General features: G+C 40.8%; 1 protein-coding gene across 2 annotated transcripts in view; it reads left to right on the plus strand.

Annotated features, from left to right (window-relative positions):
* The first annotated feature begins 8,733 nt into the window (after positions 1–8,733).
* LOC149089590 (EF-hand calcium-binding domain-containing protein 4B-like) overlaps positions 8,734–26,882 on the plus strand; it is a 29,244-nt gene continuing 11,095 nt past the window's right edge. Inside the window, exons 1-11 of one of the 2 annotated variants that reach the window (XM_089239275.1) lie at positions 8,734–9,016; positions 11,646–12,353; positions 12,464–12,641; positions 13,522–13,668; positions 15,476–15,566; positions 16,456–16,551; positions 17,051–17,122; positions 19,268–19,383; positions 19,823–19,894; positions 23,273–23,339; positions 25,882–26,165. In XM_089239275.1, the coding sequence (XP_089095401.1) occupies positions 12,074–12,353; positions 12,464–12,641; positions 13,522–13,668; positions 15,476–15,566; positions 16,456–16,551; positions 17,051–17,122; positions 19,268–19,383; positions 19,823–19,894; positions 23,273–23,339; positions 25,882–26,165 (1,403 nt within the window). In that variant the 5' untranslated portion in view covers positions 8,734–9,016; positions 11,646–12,073. The remainder of the gene's footprint in view (positions 9,017–11,645; positions 12,354–12,463; positions 12,642–13,521; positions 13,669–15,475; positions 15,567–16,455; positions 16,552–17,050; positions 17,123–19,267; positions 19,384–19,822; positions 19,895–23,272; positions 23,340–25,881; positions 26,166–26,882) is intronic. The other variant, XM_089239285.1, reaches the window with a different exon arrangement.

Below are 26,882 nucleotides of genomic sequence, written 5' to 3' on the forward strand. Positions count from 1 at the left end.
CCATATCGCTATATTGCAATGTACTGCTGTTAGCGAGGTGAATAGTGAGTGCATTTCCAGTAATAGGCAATGAGCAATAACAAAGGCAACAGTAAGCCTATGGTTGTTCCAAGTTTTATAAAAGATTTTTTATCAATTTATCATAGCTGCCAAGTCTCCCGAATTTTTCGGGAATCTCCCGAATTTTACCTTCATCGCTCGACATCCCGAAAAGTTCTTAAATCTCCCGAATTTTTACGAAAATCACAAAAATCCCTAATTGTCCCTTAAAATTCCCTGCTTCATTAAAAAAAATCCCCGCTTATGAAAACAATCCCTAAGGAATTTCTTGTGGGTAAGACGCCTTCATATACGGAGTGTATTAAGGAGTTCTACTTGTGGGGCATCTTTTTTTCCCTTTCGAAATGACGTCACACGTCGTAAATGGGGAAATTCCCTTTTTAAGGAAGTTTTACAAACCCTCTGATGGTAACAAGAAAGTTGTTTGTCTTATCGTGCAGGGAAATGGCTTAGCAGCCAATAGTCCTGGATAATAATTGAAGATTATAGTCACGCGCATGTGGTCAAAATTTCTTTTGTTATAACGTGCGATATAACAAAACACGAATACTGATAAACAAAAACATATTTAATCAATTTTAAAGATACTTATTCCGATGAATTTCCTTCCATCAAACGTTCCAGAAGAGGGCCGACTTTTCCTTTTTGTACAAGTTGTGTTACAGACATAAACATCCGTCATGGAAAGACTGCCATCATCACTCGTGAAATGAAAAAAAAAACATCAAGCAAGTGTCACAAAAAGTCAGTGGTCTTAAAAAATTGACGGTGTTTTCCTTCATCTTCCGATGATTTTGGGGTCATTCCCGCAGAATGTTTGTTCACAGCGTTTCTGATTGAACACAATATTTATTTTTACATCATTGAAGTTTTGGCCTCCAATTTCACTTGTTTTTTGCGTAGGAATTTTATTCCCAAGGGTTTAACTTCCATGTGTGTAAAATCCCTATTTTAATTTGACTTCAGTTTTTGAGTAGGTATTTTATTCCCTACGCTCTAACTTTTATATTTGGAAAATCCCTATTTTATTTGGAAAAATCCCTATTGTATTTATTAGGGAGTGGTTTTAGCATAAAATACGGGTGTGCGCGAAAATCTCCCGAATTTTCATTTTCAAAAGTTGGCAGCTATGAATTTATGAAACTTTTATAGTGTAATCCTGGCCTAAGATCAAAGTTTATGTCAATATTGAAAGTTTGAAGTAGGTGCCTTTTGTAGAAAGTTAGATTATTTGACAACCATTAATAATTCAGGTGAAATGATCGAAATCCAGGCATCCGCCATTTTCACTTCAAAATATTTAAGACAGGTGGCAGCAACACCAAACATTCATAACTCTGACAACATTGAATACGTTAGGTACCCCATATACACTTAGAACACGCATTCCTGCGCATGCCAATTAATTAGAAATTTTCCAGAGTAATTTTTACAAGGTGCGTGTATGGTCAAGTTATTCCGATGGAAGAATCAGATCAAAAAAAGAGGGATTAGATTTACTGGATTACTTAACTGTCATGAACCTTGTGAACATTCCTCTCAGACTTTTGTAACGATTCAGTGTATGTTGGAATGTGTGTATGTGTGGCCACGTAACTTTTTTATATTTTCCGAGTTGTTCTTCTTTTGTGTTCTTGCTGGCGCTGCCATCTGTGTCCAGTCCTGTTATGTAAAGTATCAAGGTCTGAATGATCTCTGCAGAGAGACTTCTTCAAACGGAAGACTGGTTTGTATTCACACCTTGAAGTCAGAAAAACCGCAGAAAGGATTTGATTTGCATTGCGGGGGGGGGGGGCATGCTAATCTTCTCTGTATCGATTCGATTTTAGTATATGTACTGCTGAAGTAAATCCAATGGTTGGATTTACTGCTGGCATTTGATATTTTTGTGGTCTTCAGACAGTATAAAATGTATTATTTTAAAATGCAATTTATCATAATGGGTGTGTGTTTAACCAATGTCTTGATATGAGATGTCATGTCATGTTGGAATCAAATGATATACAACTCTAAAAATTCATTGTTTTAATGCTGACTATAAACATATGAAGCTCAAACTTAGTGGGCCATGATAGAGTCGAGCGCTATTAATTCTGCAGACCATGACACAAATCATGTGAAGTATTTGGTTTGTGAAGTAAGTTTCGTTGCTATAACTATATCACAGTCCACATTGGAAATGGCTGAATCTCAGAAACTGTGAAAATACAAGCATCGTGTGTCCCGAAGTCTTTTGTATTTAGAATGGGACGAACAGTGATTTGGCCAATTATCAATTTTCTTAAAATTCATCGCAATTATAAATAAAATTGGTGTTTTTTTTGATTGAAAGTGAAAGTACTGGTGATTTCAAATGATTGATATTGAATTAATTTTAATTATGCAGACGTTAATATTTATGCTAACAATCGAAAAAAATGTAATTGATGATATATTGTATTTTAATATTACTTACAGAATCAATTATTATTATTATTTTGTTGTAATTTTACATCTAATTAAGAAAATTTCAACCGTTATTTACTCTCGACTAAGCAATGCATTATAAAATTAACGACTTATTTTCTAATTTTTTTTCTTCTTTAGATGTTCGTTGCCCCCCTCTTAGTACCTTAATAGGCATCTTGTCTATGTAACATCCTTCAGTTATTGAACTTGTATGATTCATACTCACTTCCACCTCATTGCAGTAGGATTCTGTTTTCAGTTGCATGTTTTCCCAATCGTAGAAATTCACCCTGACATAACTTCTTTCACAGAAACGGATATACACTACACAAAATGAAATACAATCAGTGAACTTTTTTAATGTACAGGAAAAGTTCCTATTAATATACCGTATTTTAACGTGTATGAGGAACCCCCTTTTTGCCAAAAATAGAAATTGTTCCTTATGCATGGATAGTATTATTGAGAAATTTATTTTTTCCCCTGCAAATTTCAAGCCCAAAAATTTGGGGGGGGGGGGTCCTTATACACATTACAATATGGTAATTTTTTTCTAATCAGAGTTTATTGTGCTTAGATTTACACAGATATTCGGCCGAACCGAATAGACTTCATACCCAATAGGAGTCGAATCTCTATTTTGTATTCATCTTTTACAATTTAGAGCATAGTTTCCGAAACTTTTTGTTCCATCGCTCTCTTCTTCATGGTTTTGTTTTCCTCATTACTTCCAACTCAACCCATAGGATTCCATACTAGCCCATAGCTTCTACCGCTGTCGGGCCATTCAATCGCCCCCTGGGGGGCGAATATTGTCTACTTTGGAAAACACTGATTTAAGGAGAAGCACATAACACCCTTGAAATAAGTCGAACTAACTTTGCTCACTGAAAAACAGTTCCTATTTTTTCGTAACCACGGAAATAGTATTTGTAGTGAAACTCGTTATATTGATTATATTTCGTTATTGTGGGGAAGGGGGGGGGTGTTGAGAATGTACAAGTGGTGCAAGTCAGTTTGAAATAATATGTCAGAACAAAGAAATTCCCGTTTGAGATTACTAGAAATTATCTTGTCAGGAGACAGGTTAGTTTTACTCTACTGTTGACAGGCTATGCTTTCCAGGTCGGTATAGTGGGGTGAGGCTTCAGCTTGGTGCGCGTTGCACTAGCCCTGGGGCATAGGCGGAGATAAACTTGGAAGTCTGGGGGGGGGGCGGCAAGGTCATTATTGCTGGGGGCACGATGATGATGATGTCAATTCATATATACACATATACATTAGATCTGCCCACTTCACTTTTGACGCTGGGGGGCACCCCCCCCCCCGTATCTCCGCCCGTGCCCTGGGGCCAGCGACTTTGGCTCTGTAGCCATAGTCAAAAACCACGCGACGGACATTGAGAGGGTTAGCACCACCCCCTCGAATCAGATTCTCTATTCGGGGAATTATTTCCCGTCTCGCCCGTCGGTCAAAATGAGTGCTGAATTGCGAAGCATTATCGCGTCTGGAAAATTGTATTATTGCCATCTGTAGGCGATTTTATCAATATGTGATCTAAGGCGACTGGAATAGCCACTGGCTATAATGTGTTGTTTTCAATGACGTCACTCTAAGACTTGGGTTGCGGGATTTTTAAATACTCTATTGGCGTTTAAAATATTAATATTTTTCTTCTTTTTTTTTGTCCCCCGTAATAATTTCGCCAGATTTTTTTTTTTTTACATTTTTGTGCATATTCAAATGAGTACAATCAGTGGCAAGTTTTTCAAAATTTTTTGAAGACTTGGGACCCTTTCCCTGTAAGTATAAATCAACCAAATCTTGACTTACGTCACTCTTGCACTCAACCCCCTATAACCCATATATTTTGTTCCTTTATCCAGTATTTGACATTTTACAATTTTCTTATTCAATTTTACATGATTTTTTTCTTATTTTCCTAATGATCTCTCTCTCTCTCTTTTGTTTAATCCGTTTCCTATCTTTTCAAAGTGTACCGATGATTTATTTCGTACTGTATGTAAATTGTGAAATAAAAATTTTAATGTCATAGTTTTTTCTTATTTTCTTTGAATTTACGTTTTCATTAAAGTCTTTCCCGTTTTTTTTTTTTTTTTTTTCACAGCACGTATGTGCAGAGGTGTATTTATGGGGGCGGCTTATAGCGGGCGTTTGCCCAGGGCGACAAATTAGAGGAATGAGTGGTCAAGAGAGAGAAAATTACTGATATGGAAGAAGGGCGGAAAAATTTTTGGGAAGTCCATATTAGGCGGTAAAACCATAAATCCGCCTCTGCCTAGAGAGCGAGGGACTTGGTCAGTGAGAGATCAAAAGAGAACTTCAGCGCGAAAGACCAGTTCGCGTCGGGTGACCAAAAGTGTCTTAGAGCAGCGGGTCTCAACCTTTTTTGACTCGCGGAGCCCTTTCTGTGGAGGAGCCCCGTTAGGCCTATTTTGCATTCATCCATCAAAGAGTTACTGATTTAATATTATTATTCAAAAATACTTATAATTATTTTTTCCGAATTTACTGTTTTTTTTATATTTTTCTCGAGCTGCCGCGGAGCCCCTTGGGAGTTCACACGGAGTACCAGTTGAGAACCGCTATCTTAGAGTGTGTGTGTGTAAGCGTGTAAGTGATCAAAATTGTCAGCAAGCTGATGAATAACCAAAAGAGTGATCTTGAAAGTGAGGGACCAGGTCAGCGATAATCGCATGGAAGTGAGAAAAAGAGTGACCTAGAACGTTTGGGGGCATGGATATAACTAGGTCGGTGACTGGACAAAAGAGTGAGCTAGAGAACTAAGAACCAGGTTCACGAGCGACTAAAAGAGTGACTTGAGTGTGTGCGAACACGTTAGTTACCAAAACAGTATAAGAGCACTAGAGATGGATGATGATTTTCGCTCGGCCATGATGACATGAAATCAATACTCTATCTGGATATAGAGCCGAGGTGAACTTTGGGGGGGGGGGGGAGAGATGTTATTCTCTCTACCGAGAATCGAGTCCAGGACCTCAGCGCACTGATCCAGCACTTCCTAGAGATCTATCTCTAGGAGGTGCTGACTGATCATCATACCACAGAGAGACGATCCTTTTCCTCCTGAAAACACGCACAGTAGCGTAACTTGCTGGGTAGAGACGTTGCAGCCTCTCTTAAGAAGGCCCGGGTTCGTTTCCCCGTGGAGGGGATGACACTTTTTGCTAGGTTCACTTCGGCATAATATCCACCACCAAAACTAGAACATGACTCCCACTCTGTCCCCAAAGGGGATATAAGTGGTTGAGAAGTCATAATACCCAGATAGCCTATTGATTTCATCTCAGTGTAAGAGCATATTAGATGACAAAAAGAGTGGCCGGAACTCTGCCGTCGGACTTATCCCCGTTGCCGAGTTCTCTTCCAGCCCAGCTTCGTGGCATAGTCCTAGAGAGTGTGTAAGCGTATATATGACAAAAGAATGACCCAGACAGTGATTCGAAGAGCCGCTGTGGTGGTGGACCCGGGCCATGCGGTTTCTTTTTTGAAACCCTACCAGGTAAATTCTAGAAAATTCCAACCAAATCTCATTTATAAGGCTCCCGGGTGGGCCCATGCGTTAAGACGGCACTGGTCGAGAGGACCCGGATTCGAACCCCACAGTCATCACAGTGGTGGTAGGCTGAAGTTGGTTTTCTGTGGTTCCCAACTTGGAGGCGTGAATGCGAGTCGATCTCTCCGTTAAAAAAAAAAGTCTCGCCACAGATAACAACAGGCCTACAAAAACGGTACAAATATTCAATCATTACACTTCACTCATAGTTTCAAAAATTGATATTAGATGGCAACACCTCTCTACAGAAATCAACTTCACGTTCGGTTCGCAACTCATACATGCACGTTTTCCAGCACGGCCCTGGTCTTCGACCAGCTGCTAAAAAAAATTTTCGGTGAGGCAGAGAGCGGCGGGCTATTATCTAGTCATTATACTTCACTCAAAGTTAGAAAAATTGATGGCAGGTGGCAGCACCACACATAAAAAAATTCATAGAAACAAATTTCACGTCAGGTTCACTGTACGTTCATGCTCATGTACCGATTCGTTAAAAGTTCCGCAGCGGAATATGGACGTGGCTGCGACTTTTCAAGAATGAACAGTCAAGAAAATTAGTCTTGGCTGGGAGAAGGGCGACACGTCGTGTGTGTAATTCATGGATACGGGGGGCGCCCAGCGTCAAAGATGGAGTCGACAGATCTAATGTATTTATGAATTGACATCATCATCATCTTGCCCCCCTCCCTCCCGAGACTTCAAAGTCTATTTCCGCCTATGGTGTAATTAAGTACCTGTCACACTTATAGCCGCATGTCTCTGATACGTCACGAGCGAGCAAGGCTGGAGGGCGGCGGGGGTGAAGGGGAATAGTCTGTGGATTATGATGTCACAATATACAAAAAAGCACGTCTCTCTCTCTCTCTCTCTGTGTGTGTGCAAACTAGAAGAAATGATAAAAAAAAAATTTGAACAGCTGTTGGCTTTTCTGTTATTTGAGGAGAAAAAAATTTGTGCGGAGGATGTTTCTCTCTTGTCACTTCCCGTCACGGTAACAGGTGCTTCCGACAACTTGTGACAACATTTCGCCACAAATTGGCGGTTTATCCTCTCTTTTTTTTGTGCCCATTATACCCAATAAGGGGCCATTCAAGTATTACGTAAGCAGATTTTCAGCCATTTTTGACCCTCCCCCCCTTGTTAGCAAAAGTCAGCAAAACACTGACCCCCCCCTCCTCCCCGTCAGCAGCTTAGAATATTTCATGTCTTCAAAAAAGGGGTGGTTGATGACGTAAGCAACCTTCAAACCCCCCTCCCCCCCCCTTGTCATCAAAAGTCAGCAAATCTGAAACCCCCCCCCCCCGATGCTGACGTAATACTTGAATGGCCCGTAAACTAAACCGGGCATCTTCAACCCGTTGCTCGCTGAAGCACCCAGAGTACTGCTCGATGATCGCGTCCGATTCATAGGCGGCATAGACTTGAAAGTCTGTGGGAGCACGATGATTGCTGGGGGGGCATGATGATGATGATGATGATGTCAATTCATGTATACGCAAATACATTAAGTCAGTCGGCTTTACCTTTGACGCTGGGGGAACGCCCCTGCCCCCCCCCCCCGCCCGTATCACCGCCCGTGGTCCGATTTCGTGCTCGCGAGCACTTGATCAACTTCATAATTAAACACCTTGTATAAATTGCATTCAAGGACTGAAATCATGCGCAGAGATGCGTGGGGTCAGCGTCAAAGTTGAAGTCCACTGATCTAATGCGTATATATGAATTGACGTCATCATCATTGTGCCCCCCCCCCCCCAGCAATAATGAACGTGCCCCCAGAGACTTCCAAGTCTATCACCGGCTATGACTGAAATTACCCTCATTTCATGCATTCGTATGCCAAACTTGCCGTCAGGCTGCTCTTCTTTTTATGATGGGTACACACAGTGCTCGCGAGTAGAAACCCGGGGCAAGCCGGAATTTTGGCACCTCTTGCATGTACAGGAAGCAGTTAAAGGGCGAATTCGACGCCCCTTCTGGTTCAGTGCCCGGGACACCATCCCCCCCCCCTAGTTACGTGTGGGGGATCCGCCACCAAACCTTCCGTGAAGTTTACTTCTGTGTAATGTTTGTTATGTGTAGTGCTGCCATCTGCAATTAATTTTTTAAACTAAGAGGTTTTTTTCTCAACTCATAGTGAGTGAAGTGTGATGAATGAATAATTGCAACGTTGTGTAGGCCTGTTGCTGTCTGCGGCGAGACACTTTTTAACGGGGATATCGGCTAGCATTCGCGCCTCGAAGTTGGAAACCGCAGAAACCCAACTTCAGCCGACCACCGCTGTGGTGACGGTGGGGTTTGAACCCGGATCCCCGATGATGCGAGTCCGTCACTAACCAGGGCGGCAGAGGCTGGGGCCTCAGAAAGTCCGGTTTTCCCGAGGGACCCCATAATGCTCTTAAGACGGCCCTAGCATGACCTCCACAAGGACGGGACTATTGTCCTGTGGGGGGGGGGGGAGGCCGGGACAATTCTTATCATTTTTTGTCTTTCTACCCTGCAAATTCACTATAAATAGAGGGGCCCTTCAGAGACGTTTCAAAACGGAGCGTTTTGGCGATTATGTCGTGAGTGGCTTATTAGATAGTGGGGAAACGTAAGAAAAAATGCGGCAACCCTCCATCGCCACAGACTCTAATAACGCTATTATCAGTGAATATTTCGCTCGCGTTGCCTTTATTTTTTGTAGCCACTCATTATTTTTTACCTGAAAAAAAAATACGGAAAAACATACTTCTTTAAATACGGTACAACTGCTCTCTCAGGAAAATGTCCGATTTAAATAATTAAGTTTGTGCAAATGCGGATGCGTTTGGAAATATGGCAAATTGCGAACTAACATCTCAGTGTCCCTGCGAGAGTATTTACCGATGAGTCAATCGTGATACTCATCTTTATGCTGATTATAAAGTAAGTAATCGGTTTTTTTTTAATCTACACTAATAATTTAAAATGTTAATGGAATGTTACCCGGGGACCATGGCTCCCCCCCCCCCTCCCCACAAAGGGTGGGATGACGAGGCTCCAGCCCTGGGGACTGGGATGATTTTCATCTCTTTTTTTTTTGTTTTTTCACGCTATAAATTCATCGTAAAGGGGCCCGTGAAAGATCCCAGCCTAGGGGCCCTGCTTCAGGAGGGGGGGGGGCATGCCGTGGACCAGCCGGGTATATATTATGAAATAATTGTTACAAAAATTTTTGAAAGCAAAATGCAACATTGCTTTGTTGTTTTTCTGTAGTTTCGCGTCTCTATTCGACAATTCTGAAACATCCCAATCTATTCTTATCACTATAGAGCCCGGATTATAGATATATGCTCTAAAAATTCACAAATATGCACTTAAAAATGCCAAAATATTCACTAAAAATGCCAAAATATTCACTAAAAATGCCAAAATATTCACTAAAAATGCCAAAATATTCACTAAAAATGCCAAAGTATTCACTAAAAATTCCAGAACATTTATTAAAAATGAGAAAATATACGTTAAAAAGCAATGTTTTAATATAATGCATATTTTTTTTTATATTTCTTACACCGGAATTACAATATAAAAGTTTGATAAAAGTACTTTTATAAAACTTGAAAAATACCACCAATAAGAGAGAGAGAGAGAGAGAGAGATTATAGGTTACATTCTAGAAAATGCTGTCGATGATCTTATTAATAGCATTTTTCAAGTTTTATAAAAGCACTTTTATCAAACTTTTATAGTGTAATCCCGGTTTTATTAAGCCACGAGCTTGATAAAATATCTTTTACAAAACTTGACAATACAACGAACAAGCCTATCCCGGCACATTTTCTCGAATATACACATAACCGATAAGCTTATCGGTTGCATTTGTCAAAGTTTTACAAAAAAGCTTTTATCAAACGTTTATATTGTAATCCCGGGGGCGTTGGTGCATATTCAATAACAAAACCAATTCTCATGCAAATAAGTCACAACTTTTTACTTGGGAATTTCTTCTTATATTAATCAATAAATTGACAACATGTGTGATTCAGTATCATTTATATATCGCTCACAATCTAGTTGAAATACCAGTTCGACTAGTACGGAATCTGTTATAGCTGGAAAGAAAGGAATTTTCTGCTTCTCACAACCGGTTCGCGCAAAGGCGGCGACACGCCGTGCAGCGTTTCCTCATTCGGATTGGTCCAAAGCCGCTTGAAAGTTCATGTAGCTTTGGATTGGTCCGATCGCCGGAATCGGAAACACCCCAAGAAATTTTTCGTTCGAAACCTGAATGAAGGTTGAAATTCAGGTTTTTTTTTAACCAATCAGAAACAACGCGGATTTCTGGAATCGTAAACACGCTTGAACTGTGTTTATACCCCCTCCCGCCACCCCTTAGCCCGGAATCACACTGTAGAAGTTTCAAAAAAGTTCTTTTATAAAACTTGAAAAATGCAACCAATAAGCGCATAGGTTACATTAGAGCGAATGTAACCGATAGGCTTATTGATTGATTGCATTTTTCAAGTTTTTTAAAAGAACTTTTTTAAAACTTTTTATAGTGTAATGCTGGCCTTACACGCGATTATTTTGTGGAACATCAGGCCCGTCATTTGGGGGGGGGGGGGACCGTTGCCCCCCCCCCAAGACCTATGTTACTCTTTAGATAGTCGTCGGGGCTGCCGGGGATAGAGAACTGATTATCTACCCAGGGCCACAACTAGATAGCCCTTCCAACCGGGCAAGCATGCTTTATGTCTCCCTTGTGTAATTTTGAATAATTTAAAAAATAAATAAATTTAGCTCCCCCCACTACTGGTCCAATACCCGGGGCACTAGATCCACCATTCTTGGCTCGTGGGAGGGGGGGGGGGTTTCAATGAAAAACCCTAGGCCAGAGGGTCAGAGGGTTTAATATCTGGATTTCAGATGTTTGGACAGAGTTTTAAGCTATTTGCGTTGAGGTAATGTCAAGTCAAACGTTAAGAACGTTAAAGTCGAAATGTAATCAAAGTATTTACCCTGTTTTGCGGGCCCTAAAATTTAGCGGCCCGGTGCGGCCATACCCTTCGCACCTGTCCAAATCCGGACTTGGCAGTAAGTCCAGTTTCTAGACAACTTCACAAAACAGCTGCTCATGAGCATTTTGCGATCGAAACCGTTTCGTTTTGATTCTCAATAGCCTTCAATCGAACTGCATGCAGTGCGGGGCCGTTCAAGTATTACGTCATCATCGATGGGGGGGGGGAGGGGTTGGTTCCGATTTGCTGACTTTTGATGACAAGGGCGAAGGGGGGGTTTGGATAATGCTTACGTCATCAACCACCCTTTATGAAAATATGAGTTAGGATTCAGAGGGGCAGAGCTGATGACGAAATTTTGCTGACAAGGTGGAGGTGGGAGTGGGTCAGCGTTTTGCTAACAAGCGAGGGTCAAAAATGGCTAAAAATTTGCTTACGTAATACTTGAACGGCCCCTGTGAAGTCACGTTAACACTCGCTTCATAATGTACTGTATAACTATCAAATAATTGCGTATATAAACATTTCTTTTATTTATTTGTTTTTTTGCCTAGAAATTCATCCAACCAAACTCTGTTATTTTGTGCGAGAGACTCAGCAGAACAATTTGCAGTTTGGCTCTGAAAGTGTGACAGATTCTGCACTGATTCGCTGCCAAATATAACTGCGTCTGAAACGCTAAAGACAATTTTTGAATTGCTAATCACAATATGAGCAAGTGAACTCTCCAATTTCCAAGAAATACAATAGAAAACAATTTCTAAACGCGAGTTTATGATTCTCCATGTGGAGCGTATTCAATGTCATACAATTCTTGTTTGAGCAAACTATAATTTCAACTCGTGTGTAGAACTTGTAGAGAGGTTCGCGACGAAAATGTATGATGGGTGAACAATACGTCACAGTGACTTCTCCATGAAAACGGTCATTGAAGTTTAATTCAGTATAGTCGCGATCAACGGAGTCATAAGATTAGGCAACCATGATGAACCGTCGGAGGAGATCATCATCGTCGAGAAGATCTTCTTCATCAGGATCGGAAGCACTTCCCCTTGGCGAGATGAGAGACTTGCTGAAGCAGAAGGCCCACGATCTGTTCGCGCTGTGCGACAAGGAGGCCAAGGGATTTGCCACCAAGAGAGACATGTACAGGCTCCAGGGCCAACTGCCGCTCACGCCCCAGCAGCTGGACGAAGTGTTCGACGCCCTGGACAAGGACCGGAACGGCTGCTTGACGGTTCGAGAGTTCACCGAAGGACTCGGTAAGTAATTTTTTGGTCACGTGATTTTTTTCTATCGATAGTCAATCTAATGTCAGTCTCTGCTAAATAGGTATCTCGAGTTATATAATACTTGCATCTACCATTTCAAGGGATGTTTCTTGGAGTTGAGTGTCAGTTATTTCAAGATGACTACGATGATCTGAATGGGGATGGACCGCCACCATCTGATGACAAACTCAAAGAAGTTGAAGAACAAGAAGATGATGACGACGATGACGAGTTCGATGACTTCTTGGACAGTTTCGGGGCTCAAAATATTTTCACGGAGTAAGAATCCATCGATTTAATCAAAAGATGATTGTTCAAATATTTCGTATAATTTAGACCAAGGGTGCACAACCTCCTTCTCGGGGGCCAAATGCTGCCCGCAAAGGACTCTCATCCAGCCCGCGCGAAAGGTGTTCTGCTAGAAAAGTATCTATACATTCAACGTGTTGATACATGCCACGATAAATTCCTGGGCTGACTATATTTCCTCCATAAAAATGCGGGAAATCGGAATTCATGCGAAGCATCGTCAATCATCACCATTGTCAAACGCAAGTAAAATGTCAAATTATGGCTAAGAAAATTGAAATTGTTAAGGACTAGTATAGTTGTCAATTAGAGGCAAAAGAAGTGTCAAAGGCAAGTAAAACTACCAAATATAGGAAGAAAACTGTCAGATGCTGGTAAAGTTACCAATTACAGACGAATACATTGTTAAAGGCAAGGTAAAGTTGCCAATTACGGCCAAAAAAATTGTCAAATTTTTTTAAATTGCCAATTATCTCTACAAATTGCAGAAAAATTGCCAATGATGGGAATAGGGGCCACTTCAATTCCCAGTGGATTGAAATGTAATTCACCAAAAATATAATTCACCATTGTAGAAAAACATATATTTTTGACAATTATGTGGCATTTCTTGTCTCAATTCTTGTAATCTTTCTCTGCAATCAGTGTGGACGGCCAAAATTACTGGAATGTCCCGTAAAATACGAGTCATATGGTCACCCTGTATATATGCAAGTTTCTGGCCTGCGAGCGGCAGAAATGCCGCAGACCTGGCCCGCTGACTGAAAAGGTTGTGCATCCCCGATCTACAGACAGAGTTTTCATTTTTATCTTCGTTATTTTGTTTTGTTTTTTTTCCATGTTATGTAAGTGAGGAATACATAAGGCACATGTGGGATCGCGTACGCAAGGACGACCCGACGATGTTCCAGAACTTCCAGAACCTGCTGAAGAAAATCACTGAAGAACTCAAGAACAAGAAGAACGAATATTCATGTTTGGAGAACACGATGAGAAAGTGAGCATGAAAAGAAAAAAAAAAATACATACAGTCGAATCCCGTTATAACGAACTCCAAGAGACCGGACACTTCGCTACAACGAAAAAATTTCGTTATAAAGGAATTCCAGGTATTTGCATTGTCGCTATGTAAATATATCCGGGGGATTATATAGAAAAGTGTTCGTTAAAGCGAGATTTTCGCTATAACGGAATTCTTTAAAACGGAATTCGACTGTATGTAAGAACGAAAGTACTTCCACAAAAAAAGTGACTTTGCCACACCCTTTTCTGGTAAAGAATCCTTTCCGTTATTGGGATAGAAGGTGGGCAGCTCTCAGACGGTTCGGTATCTTCTATAGCAGTGATTCCCAACGAGGGCGTTAACACCCCCTTGGAGGTGATGGAAAGTTCCAGGAGGGGGCGGTACAAGCTACGGGTTATCCTATGGGTTAGATTGCGTTGGGGGCGATGGGAGAAAAACATTTCTAAAGAAGGGGGTGATGGAGGCAAAAAAGGTTGGGAAACTATGTTCTATAGGCTTCAGCTTATCCAAACATCGTCAAGTTGTCTTCCTGGCGAGTACATACTTAATCGCCCAACTCGTGTCTATAGACGACGTTATAGGCGGATTAATGTTTTTGCCTACTCCGGGCTATACAAACTTTGCCGTCATTTCTCATTTTAGTCTGCTTCACTTGACCATTCATTCCTCAAATTTACCGGCCCTCTGAACTTATCAACCCGAACAATGGCCCATTTAGCCCCCTTCCCAAATCCAGTAGATACCACTCTCTCTAAGTCACTGTTTTGGTCACTCAAATGCGTTCGCACTCCGCAAGTCACTATTTGGTCACTTGCATACTTTCAAACTCTGTAGGTCACTCTTTTGGTCGTCACTCTTTTGGTCTACATGTTTATACAGTCTAGGCCACTGTTCTGGTCACTCGTATACTCACACTCTGTAGGCCACTCTTTTGGTTGTTCACTGACCTGGTCCCTCTTGTTGTAGCTCACTGAACTGGTTACCTATTTTGTACTCGCATTCTTGTACACTCTTTCGCGCGCTCACTGACCCCTCACTTTCTAGTATAGGCCGAGGAGAATTATTTTGCCACCTGTGGGCGCTATATAAATTTTTACCGCCCTTCTTCCTATTCTAATTTTCTGAAACAAATTTGCCACACCTCTGAGCTTGCCGCCCTGGTCTGTATCCCGCTTAGCCCCCGCCCTCCTCCTAAATACGTCTCTCAGAATGGGGACTCCCCGTAATATTTGCGGTAATATTAACGGTCTTTACGAATCGCCTCGAAGACTTCGAACTGAAGAGACAGGACATCGTTTCAATGATTGGTTAAGCAGATCATTTTAGTCACTCTATATGCATGACATAGTTATTAAAAAAATATATATCACAGGTTAGGGGTCATTCAAATATTACGTCAGCATCGAGGTGGGGGTTTCGGATTTGCTGACTTTTGATGACAGGGGGGGGAGGGGGGTTCGAAGGTTGGTTACGTCATCAACCACCCCCCATTTTGAAGATATGAAATATTCTAAGCTGCTGACGGGGAAGGGGGGGGGGTTAGTGTTTTGCTGACAAGGGGGGAGGGGAGTCAAAAACGGCTGAAAATCTGCTTACGTAATACTTGAATGGCCCCTTATCGCGTGACATAGGTGTGGCCAAGTCTCTTCTAAAAGTGCATTCGCTTTGGCATCAATGCAGTTTTTATGATCGATCATTTTTAGGTCATAAGATATGGACGCAATGTATATTAATGTATAACTTGACTTATTTTTCTCCTCTTCCCGTTATTGAACCGCAGTCGAGCCAATGACCACGAAGAACAAGTACAAGCTTTGTATACAGAAATGGAAGAACAGATAAAAGTCGAGAAAACGAAACTACTCGCAGAAGTAACTAGAACAGTTTTTTTTACGGGACCTAATATATGGTTTATAGAAACTAATATATATATATATATATATATATATAAGTCAGTGTTTCTCAACCTTTTCAGCCCGTGACCCCCCTTTGGACTGGGAAAAATAGGTCTATATGAAATACGGGACAATCCAAATTACCCGCACAAAAAAAAAAAATCCAACTTCCCGACACATCACTCTGGGCTAGAATTCAGTGAGTTTCCTTTCCGTGAGGTTTTCGCGCATGTCCTTTCAACATCGTGGGTCCCTGGACGAAATGATGTTCTGGGGCCTCATACTCAGCTGGAAGTAAAAACTTGCATATTTATACATATAACGACCCTCCTTCGTCCCGTCGAAAATGGACGTCGTATTGGGAGGTTCGTAATATCGAAAGTAAAACATACATGATAGTCATTCTAAGAAAACATTTGGGACTTATCCTACCGGTCATCGTAATGGAACGGTCACGAAAACGTGGGGTCGTTATAACGAGCGTCGACTGCACTTACATTTGAAAATCATAGTAACAGATCTCGTCACGTAGATCTCCTATGGATATGAGGTCATGTCCACGTGGGCTAATGACGCTGGTTCTACTGTATAAACAACTGCAGGATTCTGAAAGTAGTCCCACCATTTCCACCCATATTTTTATTGAATGCTTTATTTCTTCACAGCTCTCTGTGGGCTCCTCCCCACTTGTCGTGCCCCCCCCCCCCATCCTTAGAATACAAGGATCACATGGCCGCAAGTTGAGAACCACTGATCTGAGTCAAGTTGAGAGAACTTGAAACTGCCAAAGACTCTTGGCTCATGTGTCAATCTTTTCAAAATATGTGTAGGCTGTAATAAGTTGTGCAATTTACTCTCCGTCCAGGAAAGGTTGAAGGAGCAACAGAAGAGAGAGGACTTGGAAACTGAGCTCGAGCAGAAAAACTCAGAGCTGCTCGAAATGGCATCACTGCACGAAGAAGTGAGTACCCATACAACCTATGAAGCTTGGAGAAAATATCGTAGCACCGTATAGCACTGTATAAGGCCGGTATTGCACCATGAATGTTTGATAAAAATTATTTTACGAAACTTGAAAAATGTAACCAATAAGCACATCTGTTATATTCGAGCGAACTTAACTGATCCGCCTATTGGTTGCATTTTCAAGTTTTATAAACGAACTTTCATCAAACTTTTATAGTGTAATGCCGGCTTAAACAGTAAATACCATATAAAGTTGGGATTACGCTGTAAAAGTTTGCTAAAAGATCTTTTATAAAACTTGAACAAACCAATGAGCATATTTCGCATTCGTTCGATGTACGCTGCGGATACGATGATTCCCATTTACAATACGCTTATTGTTTGCATTTTTCAAGTTTTATAAAATAACTTTTATAGAACTTTTATAGTGTAATCCCGGCCTAAATAGAAGTTACTGTTACCATATATAATCACGGACTCTGTATTCTTTCTAGCTCGAGAGGAAACTGGAAGAACTAAACGCCTGCGAATTCGAGAAAAAACACGAAAATGTGAAACTTCAAAAGGTAAATATAGATACGGAGGTTTCGAAGCTGCCTGATGCGAAAATAAATCCAGGAAAGAAATTGCTGGGAATCGAACCCACGTCCACTCACTTGCCGGGCGAGCGCTCTAGACTACAAAAGCCAACGAATCTTCTTTCCTTAGAGCTCGGTTGCGCTGAACGGGATGGTACATGGCCAGCCAGACCTAACTCGGACCAAAGCTGACAAAACTTCTGACACTGCCACCAGATGGCGACTTATCCGAGGATGAATTCACACTCCGCTATTACTACGAAGGTAGTAATACTAGGGTTACCAACCGTCCTCTTTTTTTTTATGTCATTTCAAGTCCTCTACGTTTCGGAAAATTCGCCCTTTTATCCTCCTTTTCATGTTCCCGGAATTGTTTTTCCTTTTTTCTGTGGGAAATTTTCTTTTTCTTCATTTGGAAACATACATTTCTTCATTGATACGGGTGTTTTTTGGGGTTCCCCCCCCCCTCTCCCACACGCATTCACCAATAGCCGTCGAAATTTCCGGAATTTATTCTGTTTCTGCTTTTTTTGTGTGTGTGGTACCGGTTTTATTGGTCGGAATAGTGGCGTCATCTACTGGGGAAATTTGGAATACGTCACTAAGCGTGCGTGCGCAAGCGTCCTTCCTTCTCATTTTCCGCATCTACTTTATCGCACACCAACTCCGATCATGTATCGCCATACCGCAATTTCCAACCAGAGGAGTTGGGTGGGAAATAAAGGCTCCATCCGCGTCGGTGGTCGCCCCAGGTTCGGTAGGTAAAGAACTTTCGTCTAACGTTCTGTGCCCGGACTCGAACCGATGGGCCTTGATAGTAACCTTCATAGTGGAAGACGAGCATCTACCACGTGTGTAGTTTCCGAATATGGTAACCTTAAGTAATGCTCTCCGCTATTACGTGGACTGCTGGCTGATGCAGGGACCATGTACGACCACGTTCAGCGCACACGAGCTCTGAGGAAAGAGCATTCGTTGGCTTCGTAGTCTAGTGCGCTCACTCGGCAAGTGAGAGGTCGTGGGTTCGATTCCCCGCAAAAGGCCAGTTGAATTCTTTTTTTCTCCTGGATTTATCTTCGCATCAACCCGCTGTCGGAACCTTCATAGTAATAACGGGAGAGTGACATCATCTCCGGGTAGATATACATATATCGGAAATCAATTAATAATAACTGCATTTTTCTGTTTCTTCTCACAATTCTTCCAAAATTTGCTATTTTACGCGTTGACACACGATTCGTAAAAATGATATGATTTATAATAACCTTTTTCCTTTAATAATCATAACCTCCTGGACAGGCTTTAAGAGGTAACGGTCAGGAGTCTATTACGCTGGGATATCGTTAAAGCCCGCGTTTCAAACGTGTTTGGGGGGTTTGCGGTGCATTGTGGGATAGATTTACGTCACCATCGCTAAAGGTTGATTTTTCTCATAGCGATCTTCGTTATCGTCATCGCTATGCGAAGTGGTAGATAACGTGACTGGAAAGCACTCGTTAAGCTCGCGTTACGGAAATAAACATGGCCCAAACCCCTCCCCTCCCCCCATCGATGCTGACGTAGTATTTGAATGACCCCTAATAAATGGCGAAGCCAAAATCGCAATACCCTCTGTAGAATGCCACATCTTTATTCAAGAATATAACTGTTTGTACTTTTTTCCTTGATTTTGTGCAGTTGAGTGCTTCTTTCTAAAGCCGGCATTACACTATGAAAGTGTGATAAAAGTTATTTTATAAAACTTGCAAAATGCAACCAATAAGGTCAGTTTCGGGTACTCACGATGCTAGTCCATCACTGTGAACGCTCGACCACCACAGCGGTTAAATGGACTGGTTGACCAATGAAGTTATCTGGAACTGGCATTCACAGCGAAAGGCCGCGATGTAGATAAGCATTGTTTAACCTAACAATACTTGTATGAACAATAATTTAGTTCATTTTTTACAAAATTAGGTTTGAGTAGACTCTAGGGCCACATTTGGCTCGGGCCATAGGTTGAGTATGCACGTGTTAAGACGTTTCCAAATACAGCTAAAGACAGCTCACAGAACAGAGGAGAGAACTGTAGTTTATTTTTACATTATATTTACTTACAAAATTTTTCGATTATTATTTTATTCGTCCATCCAGGAAAGGGACGCCTTGCAGAGGAAACTCGCGGATTCCGATCACCATCTCGACGAAATGAGGAGCCAATTGGAATCGCTGAGGAAAAAGAGTCTCGAAGAAAGAAGGAATCGCGCCAAGTAATTTATTTCTTTCTTTCTTTCAAATCGAGCACAACTCTGGTCTATCGCTAAGTAATACGTTAATACTTACGCGATTCGAATTTCCAATATTTCATGTCCAATTGAAAACAAGGACTCACCAGGTTGTTAGGCCGTGATCTTCTATTTCGTTGTGACGTTTCGCCCGCAGCTGTGGCGATGAGTGAATCCATCTTCAGAGGTGAGTCTGGCCGAGACGAGGTGTCCTTCTTATCAACTTTCCCGGGAAAATTTGATAAGAAGGGCACCTCGTCGGCACTCGGTAGCACTAAACTCACCCCGAAGATGCCCGCCACAGCTGCGGGCGAAACGTTAGAACGAAATAGAAGACCACGGCCTGACAGCCCGGTAAGAGTCCTTGTTTCCGATAATATAGACATTTGAAATTTCTGTTATTTGTCTGATAATTCTATTTTAGAGCTGCCCTAAAAGTGTCCGAAGGAATAGCTCTGGAACGGGAGACACTGGCGCAGCAGCTCTGCGAACTCAAGTACGAACAAAATGAAATTATTATCACTATAAGGTTGTGTTTCACGAAGAGTATCCGAATAGGGTTGCTTTTTCGAGAATAAAGTAAAATATGCAACAACACAAAAATTCCAGCAAAAAAAGGAGAGGGAAAATTCAATTGCGTTGATGGCACTTTTCATGAAGTACGTTGAAATATAACATATAAAAAATTTTGCAGCTCCACTGTTCAGAAAGATGTAAAATAGTAAAAATTTGTTTGTCGATATTTGTTTGTCGTTGCCCCCCAATTACTTTAGAACATAGTTTCCCAACCTTTTTTGTCCCATCGCCCCCAACGCAATCTAGCCCATAGGATCCTATGTTATACCCGTAGCTTCTACTGCTCCCCTGGAACATTCCATCGTCGTCGTTCCCGCAGGGGGCGTTAACGCCCACGTTTAGAATCACTGTTTTAGACCAAAATTTACCACAGTTTGTGACTGAAATTCTTGATATTTTGTACTTTTTCGCGTGTTAAAATGTGTTTCAGAAATTTCCAAGACATCTAAAACAATCGTAAAATGGTAAAAATAAAGAACTGCAATCGTGGAGTTCTTATATTTTTAACCGAATAATTACAAGGTAAAGTTTTTCAGTTTGATGAAGACAAGCGCAAATTTTTTGCTTGTTTTTTTCTTATTATTATAGGCCGCAAAAAGTCTCATATTTTCCCCCAACTATTACCGTCGATTCGCAATAAGTCGGACTCCGATAGCTCGAACATCTGTTCAACTCATAGACTTAAGATATAAATAGACCGCGCACGCTATTCATAAAACTTGTCGAACGTGAAGAAAAGATGAGCAGTATTGTCGGGGAAAGAACAGGTTCTGCGCTATTACATTTGGCGCGTTTTCGCAGAAGCTAGGATGTTGCTGTAACGAAATTTGACTCAATTCGATCAAGTTGATGAAAACTTTCCTTCATTTTTTCAATGAATTTCACTCATTTTTATGTGAAATATTTAGGGAGTATCAGATTTGAAAAAATAAATTCTATAAAATAAACAAATATTGGAAAACGGAATTTATTTATTTTCCATTAAGTGATAATTCTTAATAATTTCTTAACACATGGGTTTTTAAATTTTAATTGAATATATAATATTTGAAGGAAGTGAATATAAACAGTATAAATTTCATGAAATAAATTTTTTTGGCACAGTTTTTAATAGCTTTCTAAATATCTATACACACACAGGAAACAAAATATTGTATACAACAAATATATAATGTTTATGTTACTGTAAATTTGATAAATCCGTAGTGCGCGTTATCTTCAGAAATTATGCATAATAGTTGGTAAATATATGCATAATTACCAATATTTTTAGTAAGTTTGATGAATTTCGTAGCATTTATCACTTTTTACGAATGAATCGAATAATTCTCAAAATGAAGTTAGTAAGTTTAATGAATATGGAAAAAATCCATGCTGAAATATCACTTTATTTCAACAACTTAGTTCTGTCCGTATGAGATGCGTGCACTACACATATTTCGCCATAAAAATTAAATTAATAATAAATGCGAAGATAGAGAGAGATTTTTTTTCATCGGCTTAGTTCATGTTGGCTTTTGCTGTATTTATCAGCATATGCAAACATAACCGTTACGAAGAGGGGTAAAAATACTATTATTTTTAGAGGTTGTTATGCATTTTTATGCAAAACTGCAATTGTCTAGAGGGGGGGGGGAGTTTTCCTCACGTTCTATTTAAATAGAATATTTTTCATAAATTTCTCCATCTGAAAAGCATATTTTCTTCCAAGTTGAGCAAAACTCGAATGAACTCACTAGCTCGCCAAATCTCGCCAAATCTTGCGGAGACGTATATTTCAGTTAAAACTTCATAAAACTCACAATTTCAATCACTTATTGCCAAAAATGCTATTAAAACATTTAATAATGATTCATGACATTTGAATTTTACCAAAACTTGGAACTTTAATTGAATTAAATCCAAAATGGAGTCGTTAGAAACTGAGATTACGTCAGAAATCCATTGCATCGTCAATTTAATATTCCAATTTTTAATTTATAAGAAGGGGAATAAGCAAAAAAGTATTCCTTTGTGAAAGGATAATGTTCCTCCTTTCCTAAACCGTTCAGAACATCCGAAAGCTGCACACGTGGTGACCATTCTAATGAAAAATAAGACAGCCTTGGAGATCGTCATACGAACAGCCATAAGGAAAGCATTGCCAGCGAGATTCCCTGACCAGCCTTTCGACCGGAATCACGTGACTCCGGATCTTTGCTTCACATTGTAACCCCTCGCGCGCACTCTATAGTATTATTACTCTGTGGTTCAACTCGAAGTTTTCACTCAGCCACAGAACTTTTCCCCGTATTTTAGTGTTCAAATTTTCCTTCATAACTTGAACTTTTCTTCCTTTAATTCGAAGTTTTTGAGAATAAGAGGAATTTTTAAAAAGCAGCATTTTTTAGCAATAAAATTCATAATTTAGTCATAGAATTTAGCATTTAGCAGATTCATTTGTCTGCTTGCAAAATTTGAATGACTTTCTCACGAATGAAAAGATAAACAGTCAAAATTCACTGCATTTTTTGACCGGAAATAATCTCGTATATATTTTACTTATGATTCTCGTTTCACATTTATACGAGTATCATGTACGCGTTCGTTTCCACAATACTGTACAACATTGAACGTCTAGTTTATTTCTTAATATTCTCATTCGATAGTTAATAATGATATTCGATAGTTAATGATGAAATTAGAGTAACTTATGTTGTTGTTGTTGTTTTTTTTTCAGATTTCTTCATCCCCAGTAGTATGACATGTTTTAGTAAGATAGTCATTAGTGCGATATTCATATATAGCAGTGTTTCCCAAAGTGGGCAATATCGCCCCCTGGTGGGTGATGGAATGGTCCAAGGGGGCGATAGAACCTACTGATTTAACATAGATAGGATCCTATGGGTTTACTTGAGTTGGGGGGGCGATGAGAAGAAAAAATTTCTGATGAAGGGGGCGATGGAACAAAAAGTTTGGGAGACTATGGTATATAGCGTTGTTATTTTAATAAATTTTTCCTTTTTCCCAATCTGAAATCGGAATTTCCGATAAGTCGGAAGTTTTTTTTATCGGCCTCTGCGCTTTCCACTTGTCGAGATATTACTGTATTTTACGAATTACGTCCCTATCACTGCTAAAAATTTCCCTCTTTTTTTCACTGATATTTCTTCAATTTTAGAATCGGCCCTAAAATTTTTCCTTTCAGATTCTCTTCGTGAAACAACCCCCTCTTAAAATTCTACGTTGTGATATTTCAACGGCTTTTATTTCGATATTCTATTGCTAAGTTAACCTGTTGAAAAAATATATATTTCAGGGAAATAAACTTGAAACTCCTCGATGAAAAAGACGAACTGGAAAATACAGTTTCAACGACACCATTGGTGAGTAGATTCAATATTCCTAAATAATGCGCAGAAAAACGAATGGTATGATACTAGGTGACAGGGTGTCAAAGGCCGGTGTCCCATTCGAAAAAGTCTCTCCGTGGAGAGAGAGAGCAGGCAGACCTTCAACACGATACTTACATTCCACGAAAAATCAGGCATTTTTAATTCATAACGTGAAAGACAGATGACAACACCAGTATAAGAGGAAACAAACATAACAATATATGTAATAGGAAGAGTATAACAGGAACAAGTGTAAAACAAGAAACAAGCTCTGACAACATAAATACGTTAGGGCAAGTTTGTCTCCCGCGGCTCCCTTGCCCTACGCGTCTCCAGAATAGTCTAACAAAGAACTGCTTCATGGTATCGAATAGGCGCACATTAATAAAAGCAGCTCATCGCGAACCCCTGAAAATTGTTGGCTGCACTCCAAGGAGCCGCGACGCACACGCAGAGAGCCACTGCGTTAGGAACACGCATTATACATGCACGACACGTTCCTGCATGTATCAATTCGTTAGAAATGCCACTGAGGAATATTTACGAGATGCATGTAAAGTCCCGTTTACACACGTCAAGTGGTTCAGTAATTAACTAAATTTTAAGTTGTCAAGTGCTCAAAGAAGTGTCCACACGTTTAAGCGATTTAGTAAATGCTCATTGGATAAGACATTATACGAGACCACGCCCACTTGCGCATGCGCATCATGCTTACTTAATCGAGGGAAAAAAAATAGATCCGACTCTATTCTACTTAACCACGAATTACTAAATTGCTTAATTACTTACCAACTAAACCAGTGAAAACGGTCTTTATCGTCTGCATACATTTTAAAGTATGTAGACAACTTGAAATATAGTTAACTACTTAATCACTTAATGCGTGTAAACGTTGTTTAAGGCTAAGCAGTAGTAGTAGTATAGTAAGGTGACAGGGGTACTTATGCTGATCTAACAAATATTTATATACATTGTATCTCACCACCACCAAACCAGAACATGGCTCCTACTCTGTCCCAAGATAGAAATATATACATGGTATCTCAGAATTCTATCACTAATAGGGGGTTGATAGTAAACGTCAAGACAAAAAATTTTTTGCAATGGAACCCAAGGTAGCAACCTACTTATTCGAAAGATTAACCCAAAAGTTGCCAAAATATGGCAACTTCGTTCATATCATGAAGCTCGACTGGAAATTTCATATATGATGTGAGACAGGGGCGTAGCCAGAAATTTCGTTCGGGGGGAGGGCGGGACCAAAGTGATAGAACAATAGGTTTGGCCATCTTTTTTCCTTTCTTCGGTCATTTTCTCACATTTCGCTTTCCCCCACCCCCGCTACATCCTTGATGTGAGATATGAGGAAAAAATTCTCCGCAGTCACACAGGCAATTACGAATTGAAAGATATCGTGTTTTTCCTTTCCAATACATGTGAGGGAATTACCCCACCCTTCCGCCATTTCAGACCCGGGGATACTTTTAGGACGTTTTTTTGACGCTATTGGCTTGAATCGCATGTTAGCATGTCATAAAAGGAAAGTCATTTGCGACCCCAGGTTCCACTGGAAAAATCATTGTTCGTCTTTACATCTTCTATCGCCCCTCGTATCATTTTTTGCGGTAGAGCTCCCGGGACGCACAATTCCATTATGTACACAGGTTTTAACCTGGGATACGCTCATTGGCGAAGATCACAATGACGTCATTTAAGATCGAGGGAAATTCTAACTCCGAAACTTTCTCGTGACGTACTAGCCGAAGAGCCGAACATTACCGATTCGGAGCAATGGCTGTTACGTTTGGCAACTTATCGCCAAACAACAGGATTCATTAAAGATCACGAAATATTACAAAGATATAAAATTTTATAGCAACATAATATGATTATCATATTAATGATATACAATATAATATCACAACTCAAAAAAACATGCTTCCGACTACTTTATTAATAAATGTAGGCCGAACTTCGTTCGGCGCGGGCCTGCGGCCCGCAAACGGCTTCGCCACCCGAACGAACGCTCGGACGTCGCTTCGCTCCTCCGGCCGTTACAGGGGGCCCCTGCCCCCGGACTGAAACTATCAACTATGTTGTCACCACAACCGGAAATATGGCAAAAATTATTAGTTGAAACAAGATATTCCAAAAACAGACCACGGGTAACACTATTAAAAAAAGAATTCGAGTGGGTTTACATTGCAATTCGAACCCACAACCTTCGATGCACTACCCCTGTACTCTTAACCATTACACCGACTGGTACACGCTGATTGCAGCTAAAATTAGGTATATGTATTATTAAACGTTGCCAGGAAGTATATTGGCGCCAACCAACAGTCGCCAATAAATATGTCGCGCATGCGCATTACATCGAGTTCCGAAGTCACGATCGGGTGTGACGATTTGGTGACGTAATAGTGATCTTAGCCAATGAGGCGCATCCCATGTTAAAAATCCTATGTACGGTATGGAATTACGCTCCCGGGACACCCTGCAATCTTTTTCGTGTAACACTGATTTCTTCTAGAATGTCACGGACGACGACGACTCATCTTCAACAGAGGTTGAGAATTCATCAGCTAAATGCCTAGTACATCGTAGCGGTGACGATATTGCCGATGGTGTTGGTTCCAGGGGATTGAAAAGGCACGATGCCGCCCTCGTAACTTGTAATCTCAGCTCTCCGGTGCTGAGAAGCTGCAGCAACTTCCGGAAGACCAAACTCCACCGTATCAACGAGATACCATCTTCCAGCAGCTTGCCGGATGACGACGAAACATCGGGCCCCACGCTCAGCCAAGACCAATCACGGTAATAATTCGCATTTATTCAGTATAAATTCCTTCATATGTATTTTGCGAATGGAGTAAACCATACGTGCTCAACCCAAGGCCCCGCGGGCGAAATGTGGCCCACGACCTCAAACCCAACTTTGTGAAGCACGAACTACGCAACACATAAACAGATCACTTAAGTGACCAGAAGCCTATTTGCATAGTACCTAAGTGACCCGCAGCAGTTTCAGATCCCGGTCGGCTGAAATTGATTTTTCGTGGTTCTCAACTTTGAGGCTCAAATGTGGGCCGGTCCCCCCCGTTAAAAAGTCTCGCCACAGAGAGCAACAGGCCTACAACGATACAATTATTCAATCATTTCACTTCACTCATAGTTAGAAAAATTGATGGCAGATGGCAGCACGCTACACATAATAAGCATTACACAGAAACAAACTCCACGCAGGTTCACAACACGTACATGCACCAATCCGTTAGAAATTCCGCAGAGGAATATGGACGAGGTGCATGTGTGGTTTAGTAGTAGTAGTAGTGGTGGTGGCGTGCAGTGCATTTACAGATCATTCAAGTGGCCCGCAGCACATTACCGGAACACTGAAGTAACCCGTGAAATATTTACAGATCACTGAAATGTCCCATGACATATTCACAGATCACTTTAGTGACCCCCGGCGCAGTTCCAGGTTACTCAAGCGGCTCATTCGCGTATTAGTTAAGCGACTAGTGGCACATT

The sequence above is a fragment of the Pholcus phalangioides genome, unplaced genomic scaffold, assembly GCF_987345545.1.
Source record: "Pholcus phalangioides strain wild (caught in Gottingen) unplaced genomic scaffold, Ppha-v1.0 ptg000002l_1, whole genome shotgun sequence".
Lineage (NCBI taxonomy): Eukaryota > Metazoa > Arthropoda > Arachnida > Araneae > Pholcidae > Pholcus > Pholcus phalangioides.